At 39.7% G+C, this 12,080-nt stretch overlaps 1 protein-coding gene across 1 annotated transcript in view; it reads left to right on the top strand.

The window, feature by feature from the left end:
- KIAA1549L (KIAA1549 like) overlaps window positions 1–12,080 on the top strand; it is a 142,332-nt gene that overhangs the window by 82,080 nt on the left and 48,172 nt on the right. Inside the window, exons 13-14 of the mRNA XM_076343503.1 lie at window positions 2,488–2,651; window positions 8,332–8,522. Coding sequence (XP_076199618.1) covers window positions 2,488–2,651; window positions 8,332–8,522 — 355 coding nt within the window. The remainder of the gene's footprint in view (window positions 1–2,487; window positions 2,652–8,331; window positions 8,523–12,080) is intronic.

Consider the following 12,080-nt stretch of genomic DNA (forward strand, 5'->3'; position numbering starts at 1 on the left):
CAGCATATAAAATGGGACTCCCTGGTGCCATTATTTCTGCGTGAAGGAGCAGTGATATTGAAATAATTACATGTCATGGTGATAGGAAAAGAAGGAACCACTGTAATAAGTAATTGACGTATCATCCATAAACATATGATTGAGTTAGAATAATAAAGGATGATATAATTTCCAGAGAATGCACTATATACTGTACCTGATCCTTAATTTGATCGTGGTCTGTTACTGACTTTAATTGGACTAAACCCAGGGATCTCCATTTCTGCTTCCATAAAGTCTAGTATTTAAATTCTGAACAACTTTGTTTTCCATGAGAATATGTCTTTAATGTAATTTTTGCTAAAGCAGCTATAGATAATACATAGCAGTTTCCTAGCTCTTTGTGCAGTTTTGTAATTTATATGGGTGTTTAGGTAGTTATATGTCATCTGCTGCTCATGATCTAACTTTGTGCTTCCATGCTCTGATAAGGCGGCCTTGTGGTCTGTAGACTTTCATACAAGTTAAATATTCACAGAATACTGTAAGAAGAGAATATACAGAAATTGAAAATATGACCCTGGGTAACTGAGATTCTGAAGCTAGAGTATTTTAAATGTAGGAGATAGTTCTATCTTTATACCTTATTACAGAAAAAATCCATTTCTTTCATTTTGGACATGGTATTTGTAGTCTCTCTTTGTATTCCCAAAGAAAATACTTTGTGTGCACTTCATTTTTACTCATTATAATTTCTGTTATAGCAGAATGAAAAGTTCTGTACCAAAATGGAGTAAGAAAAGACATCTACCCTCAGGAGCTCACAGTCTGGTTAGACAAGACAGATGAATAATAACAAAAAATATGGATGTTCCTGTTTTATAAGTGAGGGACTGAGTTATAGCAAAATGAAAGGTTTGTTTCAAAATCCACTGAAGTCTTATTGAGTTGAATGAACCACGGATTGACTTATTCAAGGTCACATTGGAAGCTGGTAACAGAATTAAAGATGTAAACCAGGATTCCTAAATGTCTGTCCTATTAGCCATAAGGTCATCGTTTCCTCTGCGTTCCCTAGAAAGAATAATTATAATTTTTCAGCAATTGTTTGCTGCTCCCACAACAGCAAGCTATAATTATAATTAGTTATCTGATAAAACTCAGATTCAGTTTCCTTCCCCACAGCCCTTTAATCCCCAAACTAAATGTCCAAAGTCAATAATTGAGAATTATGCAAGTCCACTGAAAAGCGAACCCTGAAAGGCTTCAACCTGGCTTTTTGGACAGTCTTTAAGCATGCGGTTACCGTTACACTGTGCACAAGATATGTACCTAATGGTGCTGTTCCTACATCACCCAACAAACTACATTGGCTTTGCAAAAAGTTGTAGATCTACAACGAAAATAGGCTCAAGCTTCAGACAGACTTTCAGCTGGCTTTTGTAACTGCTGCTGAACAAGATGGTATGCATTTGAAGTCTGATCCTGAAAGATGCTGAGTGCCTCTGACAGCTAATAAGCTCAACGACATTTGAAAGCGCTAGTCCCCTAGGAAATGGGAATGGCTGCTTTATGCTGGTATTCTCACAATTGCCTGTCCATGCCAGCAACCAGTGGCATAAGAAAATAAATAGGGATCGCATGGTGAAGTCCACAAAATATTTCACTAAAACAAAATTCAGCATCATAAGGAGATTGTGGTGTTTTTCCAGAAAGAAATGAAATGAGAGAACCGGGGATGTGTCACAGGAGGATCTCTTATGTGTGTACAAGTTGAAGTTTCATACTAAGAGACTTTATTCTGATAAAACAGAATCTAAAACATTTTAGCATCACTGCATTTCTGAAATGTACCCTTTTCCTGGTGCCATTATTAATATATCTGCAAGTAGCTCTTTCCGATCTCATCACTTCTCCTCCTTCAGAAATGATGGATTCATTTTGACCTTAACTATGATAAAGTATTTCTAGAGCACAAGAGAAGCATTTTCTTATTGCCCTATTGATATCAACAGTAACTATTAGCATGCTTAGCTTCATTGTTTTTGAAAAAAACTCACTCTCTGAGTTTTGCTCTTGCTGAGCCAGTAAGTCTTTGACACCAGGTACGGACTCCGTGTGTATACTTTTAATACACATGCTACCTTACTATAAGCTGTTTTTGTGTTTGAAAAATAATTAAGGAGGTATTAATTTCACACTTTTTTGTTTATTCTCTAAACGAACCATTGGAGTGATATCTAACGTGGCATCTAATTTGACTTGGGAGTTGATGGCTGCTTTTGCAGCTGGCTATAACTAAGTAAGAGGAGAGTCCAGGGATTTGTGAATTGAAGTGTGTTGCTGATTCATTTCATTTACTTAAGGAGTACAAAGGTATAGCTAGATTACTAACAGTCCTTTTGTACCAGTTATTATATGGAGACAGTTGAAGACTGTGTTGGAAGCAATTTAAATCTTGCGATTGCACAGTGAAACTTACCAGTGTTGGTTTGCAATTTTCTGTAGCTGTGGTGAAGAACCCCCCGAACAACCTGTGGATCATTGCAGCGGTGCTGGCTCCCATTGCTGTGGTTACGGTTATCATCATCATCATCACAGCGGTTCTGTGCAGAAAGAACAAGAACGACTTCAAACCAGACACCATGATGAACCTGCCTCAGAGAGCTAAAGTGAGTGCAGATCCAAGACGTCCATTTGCTTTCTGAGGCTTTAACTGTGTTTCTCTGCTAGATGTAGCTGAAGGACGTTTGGAATTGAAATGGTTGTTACTCACAGGTTGGATCTTTGCACTTCTCTGTCCTTGATACCACCAGTCACAGCAATTACCCTTCTATTTTACTCAGGACTCACCAACTTCCTTCACAGCTCGTCCCTTGCTGCATAGGTAGCAGTGACAGAATAACCCTTACGCAGTGATGTAAGGCACTGAGCCATTAGGGCTGAGTAGGCTTTACTCAGGGCAGTTGCTTCCTTCATAAAGTTGAGGAAAAGGGATATCACGCCTAGGCTTCGTCAGCAGCACGTCTCCATAGGACCTCACCCACGGCCTGAGCTGCTCCTACCTACTGCGAGTGGCAATGGCTGAAGCTCCGGGCTTTGGCAGCAGTTCAGACCTGGCCTTAACCAGAAATTCTCCATCCAACTGCTAATTCAGAAAAGACATTCTTTGAATTTTTTTCAGAAAATTTCTCCCACTGCTATTTTTCTTTTAGATGTTTTGAAGCGTAGTGGAAAAAAGTCTGCCTTCTCAGTGCTGCTATTAAATGGCTCTTAAACAGGGCCACCCAAAGTTAGGAGTTGTTAGCCTACAAAGCGTGTGTGTAAATCATACTGTTCCTTCGCCCTTTTAGCTGGCTTTGTTCTTCTCCATTGGCATGGGATTGAAATGATAATTCTTTTCATTGGTTTCTTCATGCTACAGACAGCAGGATTATCATGATTTCAGCTCTGTTGCTTCTGCTGAAAAATGTAGATTGGAGGGAGAGTTGAAGGAAGGCATGATGCATATGACAGCTCTTTTCTCCTCATCTTAGGTTAGTTGCAGATGGGTGCAGCTGGTGCCGGCTGAAAAAAGACATTTGTATCAAAAATGATACAAAAAAGACATTTCCATTTCAGTTCCAGCATGCTCATCTATTTATCCGGTGTTACCAAACTAGTGTTAAGACTAGATCTGCAAAAGTGAAACAAGCAATATCATGGACACAAACAAAAATTAATACCACTGCAGTGATATAACATAACGTCCCATTTAAACCTCTAAAATGCAAATCATGCTTTATTAGGGGCTGTTGCACCACTTGATTCTTCTTATATGCAATTTAGTCCCAGCTAAAGAACAAAGTGAGACTAAATTTGTACATTGTTTTGAGCTGGCCATCATTATGGGATGCTTTACAGCTGAAGGAAGTTGCTATTTAAAAAAAAAAAAAAAAAGACTGCTGGTTGAAGCCACAGCACAGGAAAAACTTGGAAGCATTTTAATATTCCATAACTGTCATTCCAAAAAGTAAGAGAAAGTTGAATTTTTACTTTTCCTGAAAAATCAGATTTAATCAGGCTGTAAGATACGTGGTCAGGTTAAAACCTATTCCATCAGGTTACGTTTGTATCAGCAGCCAATGTGGTCAGACAAGAGTTGGACCTGCAGAACAAAACAATTGGTGCTGAGCTCCCAGCATCCGCACTACACTCGCTTCAGGAGATTTTCCTGCAGACTTGCTCACATTTGCAACTGGAGCGCAGTAGTCCACTTCTAGAGTGCATTTCCCCTTTTTGGGTATATTTTGAGACTCCATAAAATTTAATTTAATTCATTCTATAAAAAGTGATGCATTTCAAAACTAAAGCTAAATTGATTTCTGCTTAGTTTCACAATGATGGCTCCATCAGAAAGGTTTGGCCAGGTCTAGTTTAGCGTATATGCTGGTATATGGACCATGGAGGATAAATTCTGCAGTGGGATTGGGAATGGACTGGTTTTGTCATTCCTGATTTCAGCATCTTTACTTAAAATAAGGCTAAGAAATGTATTTTGGGAAGATAATGAAACAAGGTAATTTTGAAAAGAACAGTTTTATTTTTATTTTTACGTTCAGCATTAGGGATATCAGGAATAGTGGTAATCACTTGAACTGTAATTGCTACATTTCATGCAGTTTGGCAATACAAATAGCTGATGAGCACATATCTATATCACATTTAAAATGAATATATTTCATGGCTTAGAAAAGTGCTCGGGACTGCTTGATTAATGCTGAATCTGTTCTGTAAGTGGAGTCACAGCAGAGTGATTTTTAGTTTAAGAAGCAGCGTTAATATTTTGTTTCTGTGTGTCTGAGATTTGCTGTTGAATCACTGGAGCAATTTTTTGATACCTTTTGAATATCCAGCAAGCAGTATAAAGAGGAAAAGAGAATATTATAGGGTACCCACAACCTTGGATTTCAGCTGGTTTGTTTCCAGTGGTGCCATTTTATGTGTTTGGATTTCAAAAGTCCTGTACCAAGGGGACTGGCAGAGCAGAACTGCCTGTTCATCGCTGCAGTCCTATTGCTGCTGGGAGCAGTGGGAGGCTGCAGGTCCTCGCAGAGCAGAGCTGCCTGCCATGTCCCTCCAGAGGCTCCGTCCCGTGCCAGCGGGATAGGATGCACGAACACAGCACGGAGGGGTAATGAAACATTTAGTGATAAATATCCTTCTGTAGCCGGGGGAGGTGATGTAACATAACAGCAGGACTGCTGCCTGTGCCTGGTAATTAAGGAATGACTTTGTTGTTGTAACAGACTGAAGGCTAAATAAATGAAGTTTAAAAAATGACCTCTCATACGTAGTGTAGTTTACAGTATCTCTCTCAGGAATTGTGTTGCTGTTCTGAATTGCCTCAGCAGTCAGGGACATCTGGACTAAGTTGCAGGGAAAAGGGACTGTTACCATTTTTTTCAATTGACTCTCCAGTTGTAAAATTAAAAGAAGTATAAATTCAAATTGGTGAAATTCTGATTGGAATTTATTTTAATGTTCTTTCAATGCTGTTTTTATTCTGAGGTACTGTTTTTATGTTAAGGTTTTGGATAGATGTTAGTTTTTTACCTCTCTTGCTTTCTAATTCACAGCATGCTTTTTTAAAGGCTGTAATCTGATTTGTCACCTTTCCTTTCCTTTAGAGCATGAAAGAATAAGCTTGCAGGTAAACAGAGATAAGATCTACAGTCTAAGACCAGCGAGCAAAAGCAAATACTGCAGGCCATGAGAAAACAACCACTATCAGTTTGATAAAGGGCATGGAAAAAAAAAAAAGATTAGAGAAACTGTCTGTGTACATGGGTATATATGTAGAGGGGAGGGGCTGATCATCCTTTTTTCTTTTTTCTTTATTTTTTTCTTCTTTTCTTCCTTTTTTTAAAAATACCAATGTCTTTTTTTCACGATCATTACAAGGAAAAAAATCCCAGAAACAACTCCTTATATTCAATCTGCCCTTTGCCAGGCAATGTAATTTAATGGTCTCATCATTCATTTATTATTTCAAAAGCAATATTCAAGTCCCAGTCCTTCGGTCTTTCTCAGTATTGTGGCTGTATTGGACATCTATGCTTGCAGTGCTTCAGCAGTGCCTGATCGTGATTTAGTCTTGCCAGTTCCCTTCAGGGGTGGTAAAGCCATCTGCTCCTGTGGGGTTTTACAGAGCAGGGTTCCAAGATCAAATTTTATTTAACGCAGTATGTCTGCTGATGAGGATGGCTTTTTCAGCTCTTCCTTTAATGCAGTTTGTTACTAGACATGGTGGTAAGTAGAACTCAGATTAAAATAATCCTTCATTTTCTTCCTTTGGCAGATCCGAACTGGGAGTCTGCAGAGTTCTTTAGTAATTCTCACGCTCTGCTTCTTCTGGTTTTGGGTTTTTTTTGGTGGTTGTTGTTGTTGTTATTTATTTATTTAGTTATTTATTTACTTAAAAAATAAGATATGAAGTATAAGTTGTAACAACTTCTACTCTTTCAAAGGCATGGAAGGAGAAATAGCCAATTTAATCAGCTGTTCTCTTTTGTTACCTTTTTTGCAGAATATCTAGGAGGGTCTTGACTAACACAATATAGATAATAAGGTTGAAAAAACATTATTTTGGTTAAAAATATTATTGTCTAGGATGGTGTGCAGTAGTTCTTCCTAGCTGTCCTTCACACAGCTTCTACTTCCCCTCTCTTCATTCCCTCCCCTTTCTTCGTTTCCTCCCTTCGTAGCTAATTTGGTGGCTGCTTTTGTGGTACCCTGCCTTAAGAGGAGGGCAAGCAGAAGCCTCTGTCAGGGGCAATATCGTCATGACTTGCCATGGGGTGGTGGTGGTGAATTGGCATTTCTCTGATATGTTGCAAGTTTCACCGTGGTAATGTGCGGAGACGTCTGGTCTCCCAAATCAGCATTAGCCCAGTTAGCGTCTCCTTAATGCACTGGAGCTACTTATCAAAGGAATACTGAAGTACGTAAGCACATTAGAAATCATCAGCCTCAGTTCAAACAGGAGATTGGGAATGTGATGTACATCCCCATAAACAAAAAGCACGTTTTGTTTTGTCTTAGAAAATAGAAGACAGCCCTGTTTTTTTCAGACTGAGATCGCCTGTGAAATTTATCTGTATTTATAGCTATAGCCCAGATTTAGTAAGGGACAGAACAAGAGAAAATGGTTTTTCAGAGCTCATCCTTTTTCTGTGCCATCAGCAAATTTGTTTTATCCGGCTGATTTTCTTCCACTGCTAAAATATTCAATGACAACATGACAGGAACCTGACAGAGACTATTCAGTTATTAACTGTCTAATTCTGATGTGTTTCCCAAAAGTACGTTTGAGGGTTAAAATCACCATTGCTCACCTTTGAAGTGTTTTATGGTGCTTTTTCAGCATTCTGTCAATAGTCTTTGTACTTCAGGAAGTGCATCCTTCCAGATTCTGTAAATTAATTCAATTTAACGTCGCAAGAACTTTTTTTTATGTTACATATTTTTTCCAGAGGTGGTGAGGAATTTCTTTGAGTGGGGTTTTTTTTTCCCCCCTTCTCTTTTTTTTTCCCAATAGAAAATGCAGTTTGGAAAACTAAGTTTTGTTTAAATGCTTTAATTTTTCCATTAAGAGAATCCACCTTTCGGTAGCTGCTTTACCCAGAAGGCATGTGTCAGTTCTGCTTGTTCCTTGCAGAGGCGGCAGGGAAAGCCCGGCTGGGCTTTGGGGCAGGAGAGGCTGGGCACATAGCCCTCGGCTGCCTTGCTGCAAGGCTCTTGTGAACGCCACTTCCCGAGAGAAACAAGTGAAGTCAATAGCAACCTTCCCAGTAGGCAACTGGCAAGCCAGGGGAAATATAACTTCACTGATCTGAAAAAGATCCTTTTCTGGAAAATGTTGCCCATGAAACTTTTATGTGTGCCTTTTTTACTTTGTCTTGATTTGGAATAAATTACTCCCACCCTCTTTGGAAAGACAAGATTTTTTTCGTAGAGAAAGTTCTCCATTTTCTGTATGGGCTTATTTTTCTTCCTCCTAATTTTTTCTTCCATATGTTCATTCTTCCATTTTCTGTTAAAGAAATTTCTGGGGGTGTTACGGTAGGGTAAGAAAGGTTAGCCAAGATCAATTTTATACTAACTAATCATGTTTAAAATATGTGGAATTGGAGATCTCGTCAGAAAATGGCTTTGTTGTTGGGCATTCATATGGCAATCTACATATCTTACCTGTCACTTATGTAATCAAAGAAGTTAAGAGGTAGTGGAAAATTTTATATTGAAGTGGAAATTTTATATTAACATATGATGCATGCTGGAAATTTCTTTTTTCTCTCTCTTTTTTTGCAGCCAGTACAAGGCTTTGACTATGCCAAGCAACACTTAGGTCAGCAGGGAGCTGAAGATGAGGTTTTACCTATAACTCAGGAGACCGTTGTACTTCCACTTCCAGTTAGAGATGCTCCTGCCTCCCAGGAGAGAGAAGTTACACAGGATGGGAGCACCATCAAAACTGCCAAATCCAATGAAACAAGGAAAAGGTACGGACTGGCATGTTTCCGCAGAGGGGTGGAATGGGGTACATGCTGCTGGTTGCTTAGGAAAAACCTGTAAGGTTTGGCACCTAGGCTCTGCATGTGGCAGATGGTTCCTCCGTGATATATTCTTGGCATAACACTGGTCTGCACTGGATGTGTAAGATTGCTGCAAAATACAAGATAAAATAAAGTGAAGTCTTCATAGATTGTACATGCATAGAGGAGGTAAATGGGAAGTGGCTCTCATATGCATGCTGGTGTTGTACAAGAGATGAACCCAAATGAAACATGGAATCTGGAGCATGAACACCGATCATTTCTCAAATGAACCAAAAGACAGGACCTCAGCCACTGTAAGTTGCTGTAGCTCCACTGACAGACTCTGTCACTCCAGAATTGGACCAAATGTCTTCATTAGCAAAAGGGCAAACCCTAAACATCCACTAAATTATGAAAGACCTCTAGATCCAAAGCATCTATAGCAGGACAAAACCTTTGAGAGTGTAAGAATAGACTAGATAACATCAGTGTCTAAGATAAATTGTCCCAGGTTTGCAGTTTCTTCATAGTAAGTCTACAGGGTTGTAGGATCACAGATTAGAAGGTCCCCAGGAAGCTATCTTGCTCTTCCTCTTCTCCAGTGCAGGGTCAAATACACCCCTAACTCAACTTTATCTACCTTTTTTTAAACTTTTCCAGTGATGGAATGATCACAGCCTCCTCAAGCAATCTGTTCTTTGCTACCTTTCTGTTAGGAATTTTTACCTCATGTCTACCATCAACCATCATCAGAATAGCTGAAGGTCATTCTTTCTTGTCTTGGTCATCTCAGGCAAGGAAAGCAGATTATCCCTTCATCCTAGCTGTTTTGCATGCTTCGAGTCCATTTTTCCTTGACCTGCTCTCCTTGAAATTAATTTAGAGTGGAGGATCATCAACTCTTTGTTGCTGAAGAATGATATGGAAGGGAACAGAGGAAAATAAAACTGTTAGGTAAACAGAGGTAACAGTTGTTGTCTAGTTCACTGGCATTACACAGTCCTTGCCTCTTGAAGGGACTCGATAAAATAAAAGAAGAGTATCTGGCTAGTGCCAAGAAATTGTATAGAAAATCAAATCTTCATAGCTGAGTCACCTCATCTTGTACTTGTCAATGCACACTGATATTTGCCCCTTTAGAGCAATGGAAAAGCTTGGAAAACTCAGCACAGTATTGCTGTATGCTGTGACAGGGATGCACTGGAGCCACCTGCAGCCGCGGGCGGTGCCGCGCTGGAAGGTGTCAGCCCGCACGGCTTCATGGCGGGTAGACCTCCCCATTGGTCATAAGCTGAGGTTTTCCCTACAGAAAAATGGAAACAGAAGGATCCTGAGGTGGTGTCTAGTTTGGCATGCTTCTCTGGCTGTATGGTAAATCACCTGGAACACAGAGCGAGCTGTCTGCAGGGAGTACGAATAGAGAAGAGTAAGCCAGCTGAGAACTCCCCTGGTTCCTGCGATAGTTTCGCTGGGTTTGGGTGTAAACTGTTATTATGCCCTTTAATGTCAGCAATGTGGTGTTCACACCATAAATCACTCGAACCATGAGAGTCAGGTTATATAGGCCGTGTGAACCAAAGAGCACTTGTCCCTTTTGAAGTCTTCCATCCTCTGATGAAATGACAAATGGAAGATGACCATGACACTGGCTGTGGTTGCTGGTGCTGGGCCACCACAGGTCAAGTCTTTGCAGGAACTGTTCTTTAAAAGGTTTTGAAGCCTCTCCAAAGCTGTGAAAATACACACAAAAAATGTAAACCAGCCCTATTAATTAATCCTCTCACAAAAGTGATTAAGCACTTCAGTCAGTCCTTTGAATGAGCGCAGAAATCCCCCTGTACTTAATCTGGGCAATTTTAAACAATCATTGATAAGTAAATTGATCCAGGAATTCACAGGGAAGTTATTCTCATTATAAAATGTGTTGAACCTTGGTGCCTTTCTAAGCAAATAACTAAGAGTTAGTTTTGCCTCCTTCAGGGTGATCACTTGCATAAGTGAGAACATGCAGAATTTTAGTCGTTTTTCATCCCCAGCAGCTGTGTCTGGAGATGGAATTTAATGGTTTGTGAAGATGAAGAAATATTTCTTGACCTTTATGTATTTGCTTTTTCATCCAGGCTACTTTGCAGCCTGGAAAGGTCAATTTGAATCAGACTGCCATGAAGTGGCTGGTAACCGATCAGAATATCTTCTCTGATATTACCACTGAAGGAAACTTCACAGTTAATGATACGATGGCCACTTAAAAAGAATGAATATTTAGATTAGTGGCAGCAGAAATCATTGTGCAAGCTATCTATGCTCGCTTCTTTTTCTTGTTCCCAAGTGGAGCAGATTTTCTTCAGGTGTTGGTCTGTCCCTGGATGGATTTTTTTACTGGGCTGGGATTATTTATTAGCAGTGACAGACAGGTTTATAGGGGAGAAATGCTACTTTTCAAGAATACTTATTCTCAATAGAATTTCACAAGAAAATCCTCAGGCTGGGCTGAGCTGAGCTGGGTTGCATGCTGAGTTCTCCTAAAGCCCCGTAGCTGGAAAGAGCCTGTCTCAAATTTATATATTTTTCCACCTAGGCTATCTTCAAAAGAGAGTCCCTAAGAATTGCTTTTCTCATACTTGTCCCTTCCTGTTCTGACCACAGTAAATGCTCTCTACTTACAACAGACAGGGCAGTCAGAACTGGAGGTAAATGAATGTTTCAAGCCGGCAACATAGTACTGGCAATAATTTACAGGATGATTTTTACCGTTGTTTTGCTTTTAGTACCATTTTCAGGATATAAAGCCATTGTGACAGCAATAGAACTTGATTTGATTTTTCTTCTCTGTAAATGAAAGTCCTTGTGACTAAGTCAATTTTTTTTTTTCTTCGATGCAACCTCTTTACATTATCCTGTCATTGGCCATGACAATTCAGAATGATAAATTGCAGATGGGTGCATGAGAAACTATACAGGTCCTGTAGATAGATTTCATTCCCGTTGTGGCAAGTTTCATGTGTAGAAAAAATGTGACACTGTGTTTGGATGTGGAGTAGCACCAAATTTCACATTTTCTACTTTGGCCTGCTTTTCCCAACTTGTGCATTAGGATTTGAGTAATTTGCCCACCCCAGAAAGAAGAGCTTGCTCCTGGTGCAGCCCAGAGTTACGCTGCTCATTTCTGCTCTTGCTCCTCGTTGGGACTGAACGCCCGCAGTGGTTCTGCTCTGCCCTCCCTCCTCACCCTGTGCAAGGACCAGTTTCAGGGCAAGGATATGCAATGGCTGAACAGAACAAGCATTTTCTTAGGAGTTTCAGCAAATAATGGTGCTGGCTAAACCATGTTGTGTGGAAAAAAGGAGAATTTTCTTGTCACGTTGCGTGTGCATACATGTAAAGTGAGTGAGTGAATTTTGCATTGTGGCTGACAAAATAGCTGAGTGTAAATGCAGGCTAAATAATAAAGGAATTAGTTTAGCAATATATATAAAAACAAAAGTCTGCTTTATTTTAGCTGTATAAATGACATGGAATTGA

This window comes from Aptenodytes patagonicus, chromosome 7 (genome assembly GCF_965638725.1).
Source record: "Aptenodytes patagonicus chromosome 7, bAptPat1.pri.cur, whole genome shotgun sequence".
Lineage (NCBI taxonomy): Eukaryota > Metazoa > Chordata > Aves > Sphenisciformes > Spheniscidae > Aptenodytes > Aptenodytes patagonicus.